At 42.0% G+C, this 22028-nt stretch overlaps 1 protein-coding gene across 2 annotated transcripts in view; it reads right to left on the bottom strand.

Annotated features, from left to right (window-relative positions):
- Positions 1–3654: 3654 nt before the first annotated feature.
- The window catches only part of calcr (calcitonin receptor), a 36769-nt gene continuing 18395 nt past the window's right edge, over positions 3655–22028 (bottom strand). The window contains exons 3-22 of one of the 2 annotated variants that reach the window (XM_037474911.2): positions 20142–20289; positions 19837–19944; positions 18069–18154; positions 17794–17977; positions 17556–17666; positions 17351–17463; positions 16581–16653; positions 16368–16478; positions 16048–16160; positions 15492–15657; positions 15304–15414; positions 15019–15131; positions 13980–14071; positions 11827–11953; positions 8162–8315; positions 7413–7473; positions 7174–7240; positions 6793–7011; positions 6241–6282; positions 3655–3914 (exon numbers count right to left, since the gene is read on the bottom strand). In XM_037474911.2, coding sequence (XP_037330808.2) covers positions 3693–3914; positions 6241–6282; positions 6793–7011; positions 7174–7240; positions 7413–7473; positions 8162–8315; positions 11827–11953; positions 13980–14071; positions 15019–15131; positions 15304–15414; positions 15492–15657; positions 16048–16160; positions 16368–16478; positions 16581–16653; positions 17351–17463; positions 17556–17666; positions 17794–17977; positions 18069–18154; positions 19837–19944; positions 20142–20289 — 2421 coding nt within the window. In that variant the 3' untranslated portion in view covers positions 3655–3692. Of the gene's footprint in view, positions 3915–6240; positions 6283–6792; positions 7012–7173; positions 7241–7412; positions 7474–8161; positions 8316–11826; positions 11954–13979; positions 14072–15018; positions 15132–15303; positions 15415–15491; positions 15658–16047; positions 16161–16367; positions 16479–16580; positions 16654–17350; positions 17464–17555; positions 17667–17793; positions 17978–18068; positions 18155–19836; positions 19945–20141; positions 20992–22028 lie in introns of those variants that run through there. The other variant, XM_037474909.2, reaches the window with a different exon arrangement.

Here is a 22028-nt window from a genome sequence, read left to right on the forward strand (position 1 = left end):
CTTCATTATTCCATAACTCCTCCATCTGTGTCTTCATAAGCAATACAGTTTGCATCCAATTTCAGACTTTGCATTGACTATTTTTATTCAAAAATTCCCTTTTGATGCATTTGGTGTTATGTAGTTGAAAGGGGAAAATATTTATCAGAAGAACAACCAAATGGCTCCGTAGACATCTAAATTCATCATCACATTATTAGAACACCATGGCTGAGTATGCAGGAGTACGTTTCCTTCTGTGGGCTTATTAGCATTCAACAGAGCCGGAAATGACATCCTATCTCTACCTAATAGAAAAGCTACAGCATCGTGACATTTATAGCAGGCATCTGAGAGTGTGATCACATGCTTCCCTTGTCGTAGGCCCAAGAGCGGCAATCCATTTTTTGAGACGAATTGTGTCGAGTCAATAACGTCTCACTCCACACATCTGGTGCTGGTATGTGATTTCCCCTGAACCTCTGGAATCGAAAGGGGCCCGTGTGGGTGACATTGCCAAGACCCAGGGATAACAAAGACGTCCAAATGGAGGGAGAAATCCATTGTTTTCCCTGGACTCTCATTATACAAAATCTCTCAACCCCGAAACATTGACAAGAATAGTGTTGGCGCAGGAAGTGCTGCGGCATCAGATAATGTTGCAGAAAGGCTTGAAAACTAAGTTTGTGTGGCAGTGGTTGTTAAAAATAACTAATAGTTTTTCTTCTTACTTTAGAGTCGATCAGTCATTTAAAAAAATGTAGTTTTTGTTACCAAAGTGGCCCAATTTCTCAATTTTCATCTAAATTCTCTTATTGTTCTGACCTGCTGCAGCTTGTCTGATTGCTATTTGCTGAGTAAATAAAGAGTTACACCAAAGCGCCTTTCATGTGTGTAATATTGTGCTAGAAATAAAATGAAAAAAACACACACACAAACTAATCAATTTGGTTTTACAAAATGCATTTTTTTTATCAGCTTTGAGATGATGCGGGGCCCAGCTGAGAGGGAGGAGACCAACACAAGCCAAAGTAAATGACAGGAACATAACAAAAATAGCTGTCAGAGTATTTCACAGTGCAAAAATCTTTCATAGACACAGCGTCTGCTTGTATTTACATGGCATCAATATACAAAATATACAGAATCTGTCTTCCCCAAAACCCAAAAGATTAATAGTACATTATGTTTAACAGTGGGACAAATCACCGTGTAAAGATAAGATTCATATAAAATAAATAAGACTCTTTAAAATTAGGCAAAGGGAAAGCAAACCCTTCCATCGTAGATGTCGGTCTCTAACATTGATTGTCTCTCTCCGCTTCAAAAGAGCAAACAAAATATAATATTGCAATGTTTTTTTTTTTTTGTTCAGCAGGAATTAAGAGGATTGTTGAATTAAGCTACGAAATGAGAACCAACTGCTTTCAGCTAGTCAGAATAATGTGTTTCCCACAGGTATGTGGAACCTCACGTCCTCTAAAGAGCTGCATTCTTGACTCTTATAACTGGATTGATATGATTTCATTTAATTAGATCAATTTAATGTTGTTGGCTCGCAGTGGTTCACCATCATTGTATATTTATTTGGGATTTTCTTTTTGTATTGCGCTATTATCTGGTTATTGTCAAAGCATAAAGCACCATGTATCTTTAAAATATAGTTGAATATAGATTAATGATGATTAATAAGCCAATTGCTACAAATTAGATTTTCATAAAAAACTGTAAAGATCAACCTCAGAGCCTCATTCTCACTAAATGTGAAGATTGTATCAGTTTCACGCTTCTTGCAAAGAACACATTTCAAACGTTTCTTCATAATAACCCTCTAATGTCCCACACAAATCTTTTCCAGTTGACAACGATGATGAATAGAAATAATCACGCACAATGGTCATTGATAATAACACACTAGCACCCATGTAGAGTGAATATAGGGAGTCTGATCAGAACAAAACGTGTCGTCTAATGTTCGGTCTAAAATGATTCTTAAAAAGTGTATATCTTTGTTTTTGCTAGCAAAGCCAATGAAAATAAAACACCCACCAACGTGTGGCATTTTTGGTGCACTGTACATCATTTCTGAGACAACTCTACATCACATGTCTGTGAAATGCATGTAGAATTTTGCTGTTCTTCTCTGAGTGGAAAAAATGCATCTCAAACTATTTTTGCTTGTGTTTATATCGTTATTAGTTAGCGAGGGGTTCCTTCTTATAAATCATCCTGCTGTTGTAAATATCCACAGGAGAATGAGGAAAAAGCATTCCCCCAACAAATACACTACATACTCTCGTTTGAGTAACATTTTACTAGAAACAATAAAGCACAGCTCTTATGGATTGGTTGTCTTTAACAGGAAAATAGAATATCCCTTCCTTTAAGATGCACATCCTTTGTCTCTTTTAGCACATACACAAGAAGTGGTTACAAACATATTAGCTAGAGGGTTTATTGATAGTACGCTTAAGGCTAATAAATGTTCTTACCTGGCTGAATTTTAATGAGTGCTAATAGATGTGCAGTTTAGAAGCAAAACCTCTTTTGGCAAAACAAGTGATTTAAAAATGGTGATACAAAGCAAGCTCTGTTATTTTGCTTTTCTTCAGACTAAAATAGATTATGGCCATCAACACGTAACTTCATCATCAAAAATTCTATTGCACATTTAGCAAAAAGCAACAACAAAAATGACATTAGATGTAAGATGAACGTGTTTGGGACAGAGAGCAGGTTCTCAATGTCTGCTGTCTTTGCAGAATTGTAAGCAGAATTGTGTGAACATGACTATTAAGATGCAACTGTGACAGAATGTGATGTTTTCATCATTTCATCTCCAGCAAGCCTTTCACTTTCCTGATTGAGGCGCTACCATATTCCTGCCTACGTCTGCGCAGTAATAAAAAAACAAAATACAATGGGGATAGACTAAAGGCCTTGTGGACATGAAGGATTATCGTGAGTATAATCTGTGCAGCTTGCACCCTGCAAATGATAGCATACTTCAGTCATATGCAGTGGTTGGTCAACATGAAAATATCGTTTTTAATATTAAATGTATGCATTTATCTTCTTAAACCCTGTGACAATCGGCACAATTCGAGTGAACAGAGCAGTTTTTAGTGAAGCAGGCGATCCCTGGACACACTAATAAACTAAAGAAAATCTTCCAACGCTTTTTCTGATTAAACAAATATTATGTACACAATTCCAGAGCCAAATTTGATCTCTATCATGATCATGAGGTCGGTGTTTGTGGAATCTGTTGATTAAGCGTGTGCTGCTGGGTATAGGCGCGTCTAGGAAGGGAATGTTTCTCCGTCTTTACCTTTAAAAATGATCATCGTCACACCAGCAAAAACCGCCCAACACCATCCTCACGGCCTCCGTCATCACAGTTATTCCTGTCTCCACTCCGCACAGACAAGTTTTAGCAGCTTTAGGTTGTGACACGTGTCAGAAGCAGCTCTTCTCTCATGCCACCAGCTCTCGGGAAAACGAGCCGACCGCGGCGAAGTGAAGTCGGCCTCGAATCGGATCCAACAAGCTCTAAGTACCAGGACCTGTGTCATGGCGCTGCAGCATCAGTCTCTGAGATTCAGCCACTGACATCTCCAGCTACATCTGCCTCCAGCTCATCCACCCCCCCCCCCCCCCCCCTCTCCTCCCCAACGCGCTCCTCATCCTCTCCCCCCTCGGGGCTCGGTGGCTCACGCGTACATGTCCCCCAACTTCAGTGCCACCAGTTCAGAGTCCTCCGCTCGGCGCCCGTTCAAGTGTTCGCTGTTGCAGTCGTGGTGGTACATGAAAGCGGGCTCCTCCGTGATGGAGGTCGCCGTGTAGGAGGTGGAGCGCATGGAGCAGTGGTCCTTTCTTCTCTGACCCAGCTGGGCTTTGTACTGCATCCACTGTCTCTTCAGGGTGGCTTGCACCTGAGCGACACACAAACACAAGAGGTAAAGCAGCGTCTTGACCGTGCCGCGGCACATGTGGATGGCTCAGGTTTCAGTCCCCTTAAACGCTGAGCAAGGGGAAACACACGAGTCACATTTCTTGGAGCGCGGTCCGGTTGAGCGCATGGTCAGATCATCATGTTTTTAAATCGTTCCCCACTGCACATCCGTCAGCTACAACTTCTCACGGGGAGCAAGCGGAAAACTCTCATTAGTCATTTGAAGGCATCGAGACAAATATTGACATTTGATCCGCTGCCACGGAATGGACCAACCAAATGTGATTTAAATCGGGGGCCAATGCTGTAAGAGTGCACGAAACGAGTTTGCAGGGCTACCTTTTGCAGGAACTGAGACTTTTCGGACAATGCACCAAAGGCATAAAGAGCTGCTGGAGCGACTTCTCTCTACTCAAGGAGACATCACTACACGCTATCATTACACAGCTGAGTGTAGTGTAGTGGTTTGCACTTAATTAATACACTGCTTGTTTAATAGAGTGCCTCAATTTACGTTACGGTAAGATGGTTAACCTCTTTTTAAGTTTGGTAAACTTCAGAATGCCAACGGAAAAAGGACTGCTCATGACTAACGTCACCTGCAGCACCTTTAAAAAGAGAAGCAATAATAAAATAAAATAATAATAATAAAATAATAAATAACCCCAACCCATAAAATATTCAAATTCATTACGCTTGTTCTTTATTTGGAGTAAATGGTACATTGACTGCATCTCTTGACTGGTTTTCAGACGTAAATCAGCCATAAAGAGCATCTTTTTAGTGCTGTTTTTATCCAATTAATGAATGAATTACTCACTTTATTTGGTAATATGCGTCACTTAAAACTCAATGCCACTACTAACTAATGAAGGGTAGCTAAATTTGAATCTTTAAAAAAAAAAGAATATTCATGTTTTACAGAGAGCTCTCAATGTTCAAATCTTTTTCAGTTGAAAAATGTGACATCATCTCAAAGCTCCTGGACGCTATGTATAGGGATAATACTTGTGCATCTGAGCGTTGGGATTTTTCTGGCCCAGCCCAGAAGCTGCTATTGTTGAGAGACGGATGTGGAGCTTTAGGAATAATGTGTTATTTCTTTTGTCAAATAAGTGTTCTAAAACTGCATTTGTGGAGGCTGAACGTGTGAATGTTTGACATTCTTCCTTAAGCAGTGATTGTTTATCAAGAACTTGAACTAGAAAGAAGAGAAACCGCAGCAATGCAATCGTTTTATTCTGTAACACCCAAACACTGCTGTAATTAATGTTGGTGTATTAATGAACTAATGATGTGAATGATGACAGTAATTGTTCCATTCAGACAAAAGAGCAGTACGGGGCCTACGGCTCACATGTAGAAGGTCTTGCTTGATGTCACAAAAACAGCATGCAGCCTGTTTGTGTCAATGACCTGACATCACAATGGGACCTTCTGGGAAACAAGGCAGGTCTGTGCAGTTTGGCCCTGACACCAATGAACAGAATTGAAACCCGCCCAACAAACCCATGTCCTGATTAAGGGAGCTAAATTGGTCATTATACGAGTGAAGCCAGCGGACGCTTTCATTCCCCCGTTGTTTGTGGTGTTTTGTGTTCGTCGATCCCTCATCAACCCCCTCCCGAAAGTGGACCCATCCTTTAAACACATGCTCTACACGTTGTTTTAGCTGCGTTCATTGTTTACCAGTTCTCTGATCACGTATATGAGCTGACACCTGACCTGCTTTCCAGGCCAAAGTCTGCCGCTCGCCGCTCTGCTCCGGGCAGTTCACGCGAGGTATTTAAATGTTTGTGCATCTCTGCCGAGTCCCCCTCAGCCTCAACGAGGAGTTTCACATGTCATTCTTAACGCATATTAGCTCTAAACAGAGACGGGTTGTATATAATGTCGATGACCTGTAGAAATTCACACCGCCGTGGGGGACCTGCTGGAAACGTGCAACTGAACCTTGCTGGGATGTTTTGTTGGCGCTTTGCTTTGCAGCGACCTTTGGGTTTTGAAAGCATCCGTCACACAATCATCCTATGGAGCTGCGTGGTCTAACACAACAGCATCAACCCTCGGTCCCGGCTTTAAGAGGAGTATTTTAAAGCAGAGTCCATTTTTAGCAGAGAAAATTCGAATCAATGTTTTGTTTTAGTGGACAGAGAGTTTTATGACCTTTTGAAAACACAGTAATTTATGACCTCTAACTCTTCCCCTGACGTGACCCTTCAGCTCTCACTGCTGCGTTTGCTTAGTTTACAGCATCGTAGGTAAGCACACTTATTAGTACATGTCAGTCAATGAGGCATGCTTACCTCTCCGTTGAAGAAACAGAATATTGTTGCCACCAGTAATCCCTGAAAAGCAAAAAAAGTACATAAACATTGAAATTTTTTTTTTTCAAAAGCGATATCTTATAATACTGATGCAATAAATCAGCAACTGCACAAAAGCAGTGCTTTTTGAAAGTAAAAGTAAAGTAAAGAGGGAATCTGGTGAAGCAGCTAAATCCCTCACCTAAGTCAATAAACTTAATTTTGAATGAATTTCATTTACTTCAGCGCCTAACTGTTAGTTAAATGTAATTCAGCAGTGAATCCAATCCATCCACCAAGACAACAAAGAGGGGGAAAAACAAGACTTTTACAGGTGGAAACATGTCTATCTGGAGCCTGACAGGATGCATTCAGCATTCCTTTCATCCTGGTACTGATTTATTATTTAACTTTTATTCTTGATTAAGTTGTTACCAGATATCCAAAATACCTCAACCTTCCTTTTTTGAACTCTCAAAAAAGAGAGTGCTGCTCACTGGTATTTAAACAGAAATTCTGCCGAAGGCGGGTGCCTTGCTGTCAGCTGGGTACCTGGTAGTGCATGAGGATGTGCATGATGTACTCGTAGACCTCGCCGACCAGGCGGTTCTCCGGCCTCCAGGGAAAAATGACAAACTGTATTCCCAGCAGGGGCACCAGGATCAAGGTGGCTCTCACTGCCTTCATGTACATATTGGACTCTGCCCGGTGTGTGTCTCTCAGCTTGGTCACCAACACTCTAATGATATTTAGTAAGAAGAAGAGGTTCACCTGCAGGAAGGAAAAAAAAAATATATATATATATATACTTGACAACAAATATAGCAAACATATGGCCATTTATTGTGATAGTACCAAGACAATGAACCAACGGTATTCTTTTTAGCTGTGGGATCGGGATATTTCTCTGGAACATTGGATAAGCAGACTTACAAGAAGCGCTGCCATAATGGGACCATGTACGGCATACAGCAGATGGGTTTCCACACTCATCCAACAACTACAGAAAGAAAGAAAAAAACCCGTCAGTCTGCGCTGTCGGCGGCCCAAAGTACACGCGCACGCACACAAAAACATGCACGCGTGAGGTTCTTTGCGCTCTCGCTGTCTCCCACGAGCACGTACGCAAACATCTACTGTTTATTTGCAGGAGTTTCTGGAACATTACTCACTTGTCGTCAAAATACTTTTTCCTTGCCACGGCGTGGATGGATGCCGGCACGAGAGGAAAGCCTTGGATGGGGGAAAAAGATGGTGGCCATGTGAGGTCTTGAGTGAACTCAGGGAAAATAATTTGTCACTTAGGCAACGGTAAAAAGTGTGGTTAGCGTGTGGTCGGTTGTTTTTCTGGACCTTCTGGCAAGATGGATCGTTCCTTCAGAAATATTGACTACACCCTCAGAAAGGCTAAAACACATTGGATCGACTTTCGTATTGCAACAGCACGGCTCCAACCTGAAAAACATCGCCACGTGGGAGATTCCCCGGTCAAATTTGACATTATGTTTAAAAAAAAATCCATTTGTCTATTTGCAGACGCCGTGGAGGCAGCACATCGTCCACAGATGGACCCAAGTTGCCTCTGCAAACACCACACGGTAAACACAGGCCTCAAGGTTGTCCTCCCACTTTTATTGACGACCAACCATTTGGCTCCATGGCCTCCTTGTTTGACTGACTGCACCCATTAATCCTGCTTTGAACCAGGTTAAAAACAATACAGCGCTAAGCGACAGGTGGGCCACTTTAGCCGGGGGGGGGGGGGGGGGGCGCCGTAATCATCGGGTTGATACATATCATTTCTGGCTTCTAGATTGTGTTCTGTCTGGTTGTTTTCAGTAAGTCTCTAAGCGGTGCACACAGTGAACAAATAGAAAAATAGCGGCAGATATATATTAGAATCAAATGCAGGTTGGCTCACCCCAGCCCAGGAGGTAGTACCAGTGAAGATGCTGCTCCTCTGCAAACACGGCCACCACGATGAGCGTGTGCAGGTAGATGCCCTCACAGAGCATCCAGAAATAATTGCAACCAAGCATGTACATGTGGAAGAAGTGCAACACTTTGCAGCCAACCTGCAGAGAGAGCCAAAACAGGAATATTTGTAATTTGTTTATAAAATGGGACCTGATTCAATTCAAACGCCCGTGACATCAAATCTGGATCCTTGAGAAGGATCCATGTGCGCAAAATGACACACATCTACTTTCCGAGCACACTGCAGCTGTCCTTACAAAGTGCGCGCTGTTGGCTCTTGCTTAAGTATTTGTAGGGCAGAGGATTGTGGGTCAGTTTCTCTTGAGCATGGTAATTATTCAAAAAGCTTATTATCATACCGTGGGGCACAAACCCAGGTTTTTAAGCATTTAGTGGATCACATTGTGTTAAAAAAAAAAAGCTTTTTTCAACCGCAAGACTATGCTGTATCTAGATGTCTGACTGTGATGTGGGGAACCATGACAACAAATCACAGGGCAGATTCAAATCTCCAATGGCAAGTAAACTGGGAAACACTGGTTTCATGTGATCTGCTCCTCACTACTGAGCTGTACTGCAGATCTCAAGCTAGAGACACAATGTTATGTTTGTTGATATTTTTGAAGATCATTTGAACTACTGTGCCTGCGTATGTAGTTATTTTTGGATGCAATCTTGAATATTGCTTGGCAGGTCTCTCTGCCAAAAAGAATATCTTGTTCACTTCCCGAACAAATACTAATGGTACTGAATTCTGTATTTGTAACATTTTTTTGGTTTGTGGTGCCGCAGCAAGAAAGGGAGAAAAAAGGGGACATTCACAGAAACGCCGTTTTCCACCCTGACAGGAAGAGAAGATTGAAAAAGTAAGGAGATAAATTAGATTCACCTGCAGGCTCGGGGAAGGAGGGAATCAACTAACAGAATCAGCTCGGGGGAGAACACAGAGCGGAATGAGAGTGGCTAAAGGAGGACATCATTTAAACGAGAATCGGTTTCTGCACGCGCTACGGTAAATACAAACCATATGGAAAATACCACCTCATGGTAAACAGTTATACAAAACTAAACGGTGCAGCAGGTGAGCCGAAGACCGGCTGCTTTCATGAACAACAAGGCCGTGTTGGAGTGGTGCAGATGCTTTGGAAATAATCTCGCTCGGCTACAGCTCGGACATGCTCGGATGCACCTGTGGGCCTCCTTGTTGGGCCATTAACATAAGTTTCCTCTGCTGCAACCCTCCCTACTTGAAATATCTGTGAGTACAACCTAAGCTACGGTACCTTTGTAACAATAGATTTAGAAAAAAAATGTCTTCTTAGCTCAAAACGCACAATAATTCAAAGTCACTTCTAAACTTTCTCCCTGAATTCCCCACATTTCCTCTTCCACTCTGCAGACACGGAGTTAGCTGAATCCGTTTGGACTAATTATCTCCTCCAGGCGCAAAGCCTGAGGAGATCATGTGCGTCTGTCTACCCGGTGCTAATCTCGCAGAACGCTGGACCCGTCGCTCCAATATCGCTGACGCTCATTTACGGTTGGAAGCTCTAAGGACCTTTTGGGATTGAAGTCATTCACACTTTTAAAAAAAAATCACTGATCAATAACTGCCGATTTTCCCTCCCCTCGATTGCACACCAGGGTAAGACACCGGTCCGTGCATGCACGTGAGGTGGGCATTGTGGTTTGGATCCATTCAATGACACCCCCACAGCGGAGGGCCGTGTGCAGACGGTCAACAACTGTTTCTCATCGGAGCAAAGCGACGTTTGTCCGGTTTTGCAAATCAGACAAAGCTGCTAAACATCATGTAGACGTTTCTCATGTTTTCTCGCCTCCTGACGTCAGCTTTGGGGGGATCCATCCCCCCCCCCCCCCCAAAAAACATTGCTGGCAGGCTAAACCGGACTCTGCATCGTCACACCAGAGAGAATTAAAGGAGCTTGTAAACTCTGGGAGAGCAAATCTCCACCACGATCCAGCGTTCCTAAATCACCCGGAGCAGGAAAACACTGCACACTTCAAAGTGTCTCCCAGCAGACCCAGCGTGAATGCCCAAACCCTGGTGCTTAGGATGTTCTTTCTCTGCATCCTCTGGAAAAAGCGGAGGCCACGGTGACCAGTTGTGTTCCCGACGTGCATGTTAGCGCAGATTGACTTTTTTTGATGGATGGCGAGGAGAAAAAAAAAAGGTTATGAAAGCGAGCCACTGCACGGAAATACACGTCCTGACGCTGATGATGATGATGATGGTGGCTGTCATGAATGGCTGCGTCTCTGGTACCTTCAGAGATAAAATACAATGTGAGAGGAGAAAGGCAGTCTTGATGAGCCAGACACGATTGGCGAATGCATAAAAAAAAAAAAAAAGAGAAGCAACAGCAGGACGCAAAAAGCTTCCACTGTCATCTGGAAGGTTCTCGTGTTTGGTCGCGCCAGAGAAGCTCCATCTGAACACTGGCTGGGGTCTAATGGGATTGTATCTGTGCGAGCCAACTTTTAAAATCCTGTTGTTTCTGTTTGCCACTTTTGGAAGTTCTCGTTTTGTAGTTTGTTTTTGCACTTTAAGATTTTTGGAGGATAGACATTTTAGATTTTTAAATACACTTTCAGTTTGGAGTTCAGGAGCTTAAATGTGTTTCTACGTTGCAGAAAAGATTTTTTTTTTAATAACTTTCCACCAGAAGAAGCAAGCACAGATCAACAGATTTTCTTTTTTCCAACAAAGGAGTGCTCCTTAAAAAGTAACACATGAATTTATGTCCAGGTCCGATTGTGAGGCATTCCTACCAGACAGATTTATCATCTCTACCAAAGCAGACCTCAGGGTTCCTAAGATTTACTATAATGCATTCAGTGTGTCGCCACAATTCTTGACAGAAGAATGTAGAAGAAAGCAACATCTGTCTGTTGACTTAGTAACTCTGTCGAGGTTTGCCACTGTGAGGTTTAATCCTAATTAGGATGTACTCAAAAGCCTGTTTTGCAAACTTTAAACTATTTAGACGACAGGGCAGCGGTCCGTTTCAAGAAGCTCTGAGATGAGGGAAACTGAGGGTTGTCTGTACAGAAAGGGAGGAAACTATATATATATATATATACATATATATATATATATATATATATATATATATATATATATATATATATATATATATATATATCTATGGGGTGGATCGCCATAACCTGGTTAGTTAAAAAGTAGGTGGGCACCTCTGGTTTAAGGCACTGATATCCCCGAAGCAGATAGCCCTCAGCAATCTCTTACCATACCCTGGGAACCCAGGACGCCTGGAAAGACCTCATTTAGACCTCAAAAGAAATTTCTCTGAAATATAATACTTTAACATTCATGTGCACCGTAAGAGGATTTTTCATGTGCCCTTACAAATACCTGCAAAACTAATGTTAGTCCAGTAACTACATGTTTTGTGCAAATAGGAAAATATCATCATGCAAATATAAGGTGGTGAATACGGTAAACGTGCCTGCTATACTCAAGCATGTAAGCATTGAGGTTGTGAGCTTGTAAAACTATGATTCTTAGTTATTATTGGAATGTGTGAGAGTGCTAACAGGTAGACGCTCGACCGAGGCTGCACCCACCGGGTTTCTGGCAACCACTTCAGGATTATTGACCACTGCCACCAGGTAGATGATGGTGAGGGCCGAATTGAGCACGTAGGAGCAGAACAGGTTCTTGTGGAGGGTGATTCTTTGGCAGCTCAGACTCCTATGTGAAGAAAAAAAGACCAGATCTTAATTAAACATTCTGTAAAATATCGAATAGTTCAATAATTGACGATCATCTCAGAAGTGTTTGTGTTTGGTAAAAAAGAAAGAATCGATGCGCTTTTCTCACAATAGGTTACACCAAACAATACATTATTATTTAACATTTTCCTGAAAAAAGGCAAAATAAAGCTCAAAGGTGGCTCTCGTTAAACTATTGCACAATTCTTGACAATCAAAGTGTAAATATCTATTAATAATATCAAAGTTGTCAAGGCATGCACAAAGCTAAAAGATCTTCCTCTAGCTAATGGAGTTAAAGTTATATCTTGTTATTGCTTATGGAGAATAAGCAATTCTTTGTTGAGCCGTAAAACCCAAGAGACCCATCTACATTACATTTCCTCAGGCCAGAAGAAAACAACACATGCAACTTTGCATTTTCCCTGATTTATTCAGAGGCCGTGGATGTGTCGGGCAGAGAAACCTCTTGTTTTAGCCCCAGACATAAAAGGAAATGCAGGAGCTGCCGAATGCTTGTAAACACTGTGTTATACCCAAAATGGGATGTCGAACCACAGGGCTGAATCCTTATGGCAGCGTCTTTGGACTCTCCCAGGTCCTAACATCTGTAACCAACTGTTTTTCTATGGTAAGCTAGAGTCCTTTTATTGGGGAATCCTGACCGTGTTGGTGCAGAGTGGTAAATAACAGAGTAGTGCAGCTGCACCTCATTGCATACCAGTGTACACTCCACACCTGGATCCTATAACACAACCTAATCCTCCAATAAATCAAGTGCTTTAGCTACAAATAGGTCATGGTTCAAAGAAAGAAAATATATATAAAAGATTTTCTAAGCCAAAAAAGTTGTTATCTTAATTGTCGTGACTTTGAATTGTTAACGTCCTGCTGAGTTTCTGCGTTGCCGGGTTAAGAGTTCTCAGCGGGTCGTGAGCTTTTGCAATAACGCACCTGCCCTGAACATGGCCGTCAGATTTACGAGTGCGCATAAAACTGTGCAGCAAATAACGAATGTGAATAACGTCTGCTCTTCAGGAGGTCAGCCACATATCAGATTTTTACAACCGCAGCGTTCATGGACAACAGCATCCATAAAGAAACTCTTCCAAACATTGTAAGACACCATGAAGCCAATTTTTCCCCTTGAATATTCAGACATCTGTAGAACTATAAATCGTACTGCGTTTCACCAGCATCCTTCCGAACTTCCCAATTCCTCAACTGAATATTACACCCTTCTTCCCCCTTTTTCAATTTGTCATGTTGAACAGTTTCCTAGTTTAATTAAGAGCATCTCCTTTAAACAAGCACGTTGTCCCTTTAGGATTATCAGCCTTAATGAGCCTCAATGCATGTTTGTAAAAAATAAATAAATAAAAGAAGGAACGCACCAACGCATTCTATCGACGTCATGGCTGTCCGGTTTTGAATCTTAAATATCCATGAAATAAATGTGCAGCACCAGGAAACCAAATTGGCATGAAATGAGCGACAGTTCAGTTCTCAGCGAAGCAGCAGAACTATTTTCAGGTTTACAGATCCCACTAATTAGCGAAAGTAGCTTAGATGTAAATATCATTCTCATTACTGATTTTCGTTTTAATTTAACACAGTGTATTAGTTTAATCAATTTCTCAGAGTGAATAATCAATCGGCCCCTTTTTGATTACATTATAAAATGTGACATCAACACGGAATGACTTCCTGTGTTGCTCCAGTGTTCACTGGTGTGGAAAAGGAAAAGAATGGATGTCACTGACTCCACATACGGTGGAGACCAGAGTACCACCTATCCCGCGTGATGGAATAGTTGGAGAAGACTGTAGTGAAAGCCCAACATCCAGCTATCAATGATTCATCATCCAAGGATTATGACGGTCTGTGTCAGCTCTCATCTTGGTACAACCGTCCTGCAGTTTTTATTACATGTGTTACAATGTGTTTAGAACGTCGTCAAACCAGTAACTAGCGTTGCGGATACATTACCGATGAATATGCATTACCTGAAGTAGAAGAAGATGGCCAAAGAGATGAGCAGGGAGGCTGTGGATAAGGCGTGACCTACAATTGCCATGTAAAACAGGATGTACGCTGACTGTAAAGACAAAGACAACGTATCAAAAAACACGTGGCATCACTACATTGTTTGAAAAAAAATAAGTCAATGAGGTAAATCATTTGCATTTTCTCAAAGGATTTGACACGTGACACTAAATAAAGTGATTTTACATTTGACCTTTTTTAAGGTGAGGTCAACTCTCAATATGAACAAAATAAAATAACACAATAATCTGCAGTTGCTGACAGTAAAACAACATTATAAAAACCCTCATTTTTGATAAATCCAGAGCAATTTGGCCGAATGTTGGAAAAGATGAACAATCTCAGTTGAAAGCTAAAGCTTTGTTCAGTTTGACTCATTTATTTGACAGTTCCAGAAGCTGAGAGGTTGCGTCGGCAGAGATCAACTTCCCTCTAGGGAACATTTTCTGTTAGACTTTATTATAAGACATAGAAAAGAAGCTTGTGATTTCAGTGTATATCTGTGAGCGAGTGTGTAAGTGAATTAGAGTGCTGACTCAGATTCATGTGAGTAAAAGCATATCAGTGATGTTTCCGGGCCTGAATGGTGTGGGACATGCTGCTAGTGACAGCAGCCCGTTGCTCCTGGCGATAAGAGGGCTGTTTATGTGTGATGGTGTCAACGCGAGGCTATTTGTAAGGAGGAGTGTTTTATTACAACTACATAACCCAAGGAACAGAGGCTTTAGGAGTTATTTTCCGTATCTAACCTGAGGAGCTCACGATATGAGATGAATGTGTTTTGAGAAATAAAATTGTTAATGTTTTTAATGGTATCTATGGCCAACATAATTCTTCGGACGACATTCAAATATTTGTTTCCACTTTCCACATTGTGCCCTCTCTGCACATTCTCCGAATACCAGTGGACTCCATGTAGAAATAAAAGTAATGCACAAACAACTCTGACCAACATGCAGCAAATTTCTATAAAAGGTTACTTTATCCGAAAAGAATTACCTTCAACTTTGCTTTAGTGTTTTCGTTGCAGAGTGTGTAGTTGGACCAAGTCCTGTTGGTGTCTGGGTGGCGAAACCACTGCCCGTCCTCCCCGCAGTACTTGGCAGCTTTTTCTACAAATAGTCACCATTATGTAATAAATTCATTTTCCCCTTTATACAGTTGTGTCTGTGTCGCTGTGTTCAGTTGGCTCTGGTGAATGATTCATCTCACGTTCGTTAAAGCGAGTCGATTCGTCGTTTGCATCTTTAATGAAGAGCGACGCTTGAGTGTTTTTCTGCTCACCTGTCGGGTCGAAGTCGACGAAATAGTTGGGGCAGTTCTGAGCGGTGTAAACCCCCGCCGGGGTGTCGTCCCAGCAGAGCCAGCCGTCCCAGTTACGACTGCAGTGCAACCCTGCAGCACACAGCGCCTCGGGTCAGACATTCCCCGCCGTTGGCCGCGATTGGGTTCGCGGTGGATAATATCTTTACCTGACTTGTTATAAGGGACATCCCGATTCATTTTTTCAAAGCATTTGTACTGGCTGTCGAGGATTTTCTTGGTCACGATTTCTTGTTCCTCCGGGTTAACCGCGGGGCCGACCGTGGCCTCATCGGGGGACTCGACTTCAGTGGCTCCTGAGAGCTGCGTGGCTGCCTTCATTTGACACACACACACACACACGCAGGTACATCATAATCTGTCAGGGTTGAACAATGAGCAATGGGACTAAAGGGGCGAAAAAGCATGACATGCAATGGATTCATTATGTGTGGCTGTGAAAGAAACAACGGAATAAACGCGTTTTATAATTCTAAATCACATCAAACCTGTATGGCTCGTTTGGCTCGTTGAACACTGTGTTATTAAAGAACTCATCCTATTTGAAATCAACACGGTGTGTTTTTCCACAGCCTTTTACCTCGTTAGCAGTGTTTGTCTGGCTGACCCTGTGGGATAATTAGGCTCACGATATCTTTAAACTACATTGATCTGGCACAATACACCCTGCATGCATAGTTATTACAGTACATCAGGACCCATTACCTTCGACCTCTCCTCGGTGTTGCCAGCACAGAGTGTATAATTGGTCCAAGTCTTATTGCTCTCTGGATGTTGAAACCACTGCCCGTTCTCTCCACAGTACTTAGTGGCCTTTTCTAAAAGAGAGAAATTATGCTGTAAGTTCTCCAGATTCCCAGTGCTGTAGAGGTGTGGGCCGCTGTGTTCCTGTAGGAATATCAATCCTCACAGCAATTTTAGAGTCAATCTTCTCTAAATACAGGATGATCGTTTCCAATGAAATTAAAAACTAAATCAGCAGACCTCTAATACGATTAGTTAAATACTTGAGAGAAACTGCTCACCCGTGGGGTCAAAGTTGAAAAGATGATCTGGACAGTTTTGGGAGGCAAGGGTTCCCGCCGGAGTGTCGTCCCAGCACAGCCAGCCGTCCCAGTTACGACTGCAGTGCCGCCCTGCAGCGTCAAAGAAGCCCCAGAACCGAAGAAGAGGCAAATGATGTTCATTCTGTCGTCCCACCTCTCCAACGCATCTCTTGAAGGAGACGCTGTCAGTACCTGATTTGTTAAAAGGTGGGTCTCGAATCATCTTCTGGCGGCAAGAGTGCTCCTTCTCAAACGTTTGCAGTTTCTGCAACAACAAAAAAAAAGATATTGTAAAATGTATAAATCAAAGGAGAAATGACGGCTTGATTCAAATAATGTGCCCCAAAGCGGCAGGTCAAACTGAACTAAAGAGAAAATGTTTAAATGCGGGGGTCCTTTGAAAATGATGGTCCTTTGATATAGAAGACAACTGTTCACACAACAATCGGTTTGCAAAATCAGAAGACACATATTTATATGCTGTATAGATCATCTTTAGAAGTAGTGGTGAACTACCCTTTTTCATGTTTTAGATCGGTTGACGGAGACAATTCATAAAGACCAACAAGAAAGAGGTGTAATAACAAAATGAGGATTCCTCAACAGCTTTTTGACAAAGCGTAACATTAGTTTATGCAGCAGACTGTTTGAGTTTGCCACCTCATGTGACTCACTTTAGTACTTCTAGTTTGAAATGAATGGATTTGATGTTTTACCCTAAAACTACTTTGTACCGTTACAATGGATCAAATAGTAATCCCTTAAGTACAGACGTTGACATGTTATTGTTTTTTCCTGTACTACTGCTGTGTATGGCTATACCCCCTGAAATCACAAAGCTAATTACCCCCCCTGTATATGTTCCATTGTAAACCATGCACCTATTAATCCACTACTGCGGAGAGGACCACGTGACTTATCAAACCTACATGCATGTCGTTAATGCCTGATGGAAAGTTTACCCTCAGTCTCTTCTCGTGGGTGGTTGCGCAGAGCGTATAGTTGGTCCAGATTTGAAGGGACTCCGGATGGCGAAACCACTCACCGTCTTCTTTACAGTACTTGGTCGCCTTCCCTGTAAACAACAATTATGATGATTAAGGCCACGGCACTTTAAACACAGTCAAGAGAGGAATAAAGGTTGAATTGGTCATAAGCAGAGCCCACCTGTGGGGTCAGGGTCACCAAAATAATTGGGGCAGTTTTGGGAGGCGTTGGTTCCCGCTGGCGTGTCGTCCCAGCACAGCCACCCGTCCCAGTTGCGACTGCAGAACAGCCCTGTAACACCAGCAGTGAAGGAACATTTACAGGCCTCTCGCACAGAAGATTTGAACTCTCGTCATGTACAAATCATGTTGATAATCAGTAAGGTCAATTCATTCGGTGCTGGATCCAAGTTACTCACCGCTGTCAGCTGATTTGTTATGAGATGGATCTTGCCTCATCTTTTCTGAGCATTTATTTGCATTCTCAAGGATCATTATTTCCACGACACCACTGGTTTCTGTGTTAACCCCGGTGACCCCTGTGTTAACCCCGGTGACCCCTGGGGCCGGCTGTGCAGGAGCGTCCTTCAAGGGAACGTCCTTCTAGGAATAAAAGAAAGAAAGTTTGAAAATTAGTACACAGGGGAGGTCTTTTTCTTCCATTGCTTAATGGGAAAAACGGGTAACTAAATACCTCAGGTTTGTTCTTTGAAGCAGGTTGACAAGTGGACCCAGTCTGAACCCAGTTACCCAATTCGGCACAATATTTGGTCACTGTCTCTGTAAAGAATAACACAACATGCACTTCATGGCAGCTTGAAAAAATATGGACGGTTATCCTGAAAGCTCCAAATATCAAATTACTTATAGGCACATTATTGCTTCTATTGGACTTTTTTCCATGTTCTTTCTCTTTTTTGTTTCCGAACGCGAAAACTGGGACCTGAATATTAGCATTACCGAACACCTGTGATTCATTTACCTTGGCGTACATTATCAAACACTATGTCAAACAGAAAATACCCTATTTGGAGACATTTTCTGGTCAATTCTCAAGACCAAGGTTTGAAACCGCATGCGGTGTAGATCCGTGTCTGGGCTAAGAATGCGGACATATTGGTACTGACATCAGCATCCGTAACCCGGCTGCCTAGTCTTCACCAAACACCTCGTCAACTGTTCGCCATCCACATCCAACTGCACGTCTCCCCCTGGAGCCTCACGTCAGCGGCATTTGCTCTCAAATAAGGAGCCGTGAGAGGACAGCTAACGTCACAGGCAGTTTGGGGAGTATCCATAATGAGCCTTGTCTTACATGAACACCTGCTCTCACTTTTCATGCACATTCTCTCTCCCAATCCATCTCTCTGGCTTTGACTTCTCTGTCTTTTTTTAAAACCCTCTTTTCTCATTTTGTCTCCATATACCCTTTAGCTCATCTGTCCTCTCCCTCAACCCCCCCCCCTCCTCCCTTTCCCCAGTCCCCACTCCATCACATTGCATCTCCTAAATCAGACATGACTCGTATCCGGATTGCTTCAATCAGACATCGTTGAGCCCAATTCACAATGTAAAAACTGCTCAATATAAATACATTTTTTGTTTTTTATTCATCCTGGTTGGATAAACACACCGATTTGCCTTGAATCTACTTCTTGAATATCTTCATGAATCACTTACTGTGATTCAAGTCATCCTGCTTTTGTTAAGGGGCCTTTTTTTAGCAGCTCTGTTTTGAGTTAAATCCCACCGTTAGCTTGCAAGCATGTGGTCAAAGATTCAGACTGTGCAGCTATGGACCATGGGAATGTCTGTAGTTCTGCAGGAATTTGGTAAAACATCTATCAACCCAAAATGATGACCGGATGATGGCATAAAATGGAATTTAACGGGATTGCCATAGTTATTGCAGATTATCCACAAAATCATTCTCATAGTTTAGAAGATATTTACCTCAAAGCCCAAAATAGAGAAAGAAAAAATGTGATAGAAGGACAACAATCAGTATGACTGCGAGAACAGGACAGAACCCCCCCCCTCCCCAAGAAAAATATATAATACTGCCTGTTTTGAATGAACTGCTTATTGTAAAGATTGATCATAAAATCTTCCTTTGTAAATTAAATTAGGAAACAATCAATTATACCAACATAAATTGAAGGATGGTTAAAACAACGAATGCAGTGAGCAGTTGAATCACCATATTATTTTACTGTCCCCTGCTATTGCATATTGAGTTGATACAACCTCAAAACCATGTCTCACCTGCCTGTTACACGTGAAATACAAAGCATGGCCTGAAGCTGCTGGCCAATAGGCCTTTCTTTATCATACCGTGAACTTCCGTGAACTCATACAAACAGAAGATTGGATCTTTTTCTGTTCTTCCTGCTCAGCTGGAATTAAAAACGTCAGAGATCTTGTTGTTGTGCGTTTGTGTGAGGAGGGATCATTTTTCTTACCAGTCGAGTCCCGGTCAGGGTGATCTGGACAGTTTTGTGTTACCGATGTCCCAGCTGGAGCCTCATCCCAGCACAATAAACCATCCCACATGGGTCCACAGAAGGTACCTTGGAAAGAAAAAAGGGATTGTTTTGTGTTATTACAAACACACACACTTTCTGCACACAACCATTACATTGAAACAACAATATCAACCCCATCCTGCTCCCAATGCACCACCTCACAGCGTCATTACACCTGTGATGCTCTTCTAAAGGTAATCCGTTTGGCGATAAGAAGCCTTGAAATGCGTCGGGCCTCTCACCGGTTCTGTTGTCTGGGAAGTCCTTTTGGGACGGCTCAAGACAATTATATTGACCCTCTCTCGGCGCCGCGCCATGTCCGGTTGTCCCCCTGTGTCCAGGCATGAGTGATGGATGTGAGAGTGACTCGGGGCCTCCGGCCACCCAGCGCTGCGGAGACGAGGGCGAATAGAGAACCTGTTTGCACCGACTCGAAAGCCAGCGATGGGGCGGCGCACACTCGTGACTCATTCTGGGTTTTTATCTCGGATGAAGATCATACAGAATTTTGTAATGCTTCACAGTTTCGTCATGCTTAGATAAAGGCTCCCTAATGCAAGAATAACAGATATGAAATGGAAGAATAAGCATGCTGGGATTTTGAAGCCCCTTCAAAGCTGATCTGATGAGGATTTCATTCTGCTTCGAAATTATAGTCTCTGGCTGTTCATGTCATCCATCAAAGTGTGTTTTGGAGCTCACAAAGGATGTTATTTCCTCAAAAAACGAGGCTCTATTGTTTATATCTGGAGGTAGCATTACTTCGCCACGACAGTGAAATGCAGATTTTGAAACTTCTCAATCCCCATAAAAGTGCCCCTTTCTGTAAGACCGGTCTCCCACATTGTTTTTGGGCTGAAACTTAAAACTCAAAGTAAGATGCTCATTTGCTTACATTTAGTAAATCATTTTAGGAATGTTAATACTTTTACCGGGAAGAATGTCTCTGCATGCTTCATCACAACTGAGATGCAAACCTCCTATCTGCATCTCTTCGTCCAAAAATACAATTCTTACCAGTATGATAAATAAAAAAAACACCTAAACCAAACAACGGGAGAATGCTGATGTCCCATGTAGCAGTTTAGCAGCCGTACATATGATGTCACTCCAAACATTGAAGTAAATGACGTCATACATACGACCACCAGGCCACCACCAGTATCAACAGATGAGAAAAAGAGATGTCTGGGCTTCTCCTTGGTTCCTAAAATCAATGAATGAATCAATGACATGACCATTAATAAAATAAAGCACAGACCCATACAGGAGAACAGTGTAGACACATCACGTTGAAAACCTTTGATCTGGTTTTATTCTGGACCTCAAAGCCAAACAACGAAGGCCCTTCAGACTTTTATTAACTCTGACACAGAAGAGTAGTGGATCAATTTACTTTTCATAAGAGGCAGTGGCTCAGAGACCTCGTCTGTAGTAAAAGTTTATGGATGTCTTTGATATAATACATGTACATTGTCTTGAGCTTTCCGAAATGTAGCGTCACAGTGTTTAAAATACCATTTATTATGTATTGCTCATTAAGTCAATTGGTGTACTGTTAGAGAGCTGCGAGTCCATTAAAAAATACTTGATTTGTTTCATAATAACTCGTTCTTCTGAAAAATCATTACATTTTAAATGACAGAATATGGTGCCAAAATGTGAGATATCACCACTGTGTGAAAGTCTTTTACTGATGATTAAAACATCGTATTAAGCCTTTTCATGTAAAACCCTGGAGCACTCTGTGAACACGTCTCAACCCTTCAAGCTGACCTGAAACAAGATGATAGATAACACATTTCATATTTGTTTGGAACAAACCACCGACAGCGATACATTTCATGAAAAGAGACAGAGTACATATATACATAATTGTAAAATGTGATGAATATTACCCAGAGACTTTTATTTTGGAGGGTACTAATGTGGAGTTAAATCTCTACCTTGGCCAAGTAATTTTAGGATTGTAAATATGTTGTAATGTTGGAGTGGAATGTATTTTGTTTAACAGTAATCATAATGTGTACTTGCTGGCTAGTTTCTGCTTCTTCAATTGGTTCCAGACTTGTTTCGGTTGGTGTTTTTAATTGTGCATACATCACCCATTATGCTTTGTTCCTGTGTAG

The sequence above is a fragment of the Pungitius pungitius genome, chromosome 17 (assembly GCF_949316345.1).
Source record: "Pungitius pungitius chromosome 17, fPunPun2.1, whole genome shotgun sequence".
Taxonomy (NCBI): Eukaryota; Metazoa; Chordata; class Actinopteri; order Perciformes; family Gasterosteidae; genus Pungitius; species Pungitius pungitius.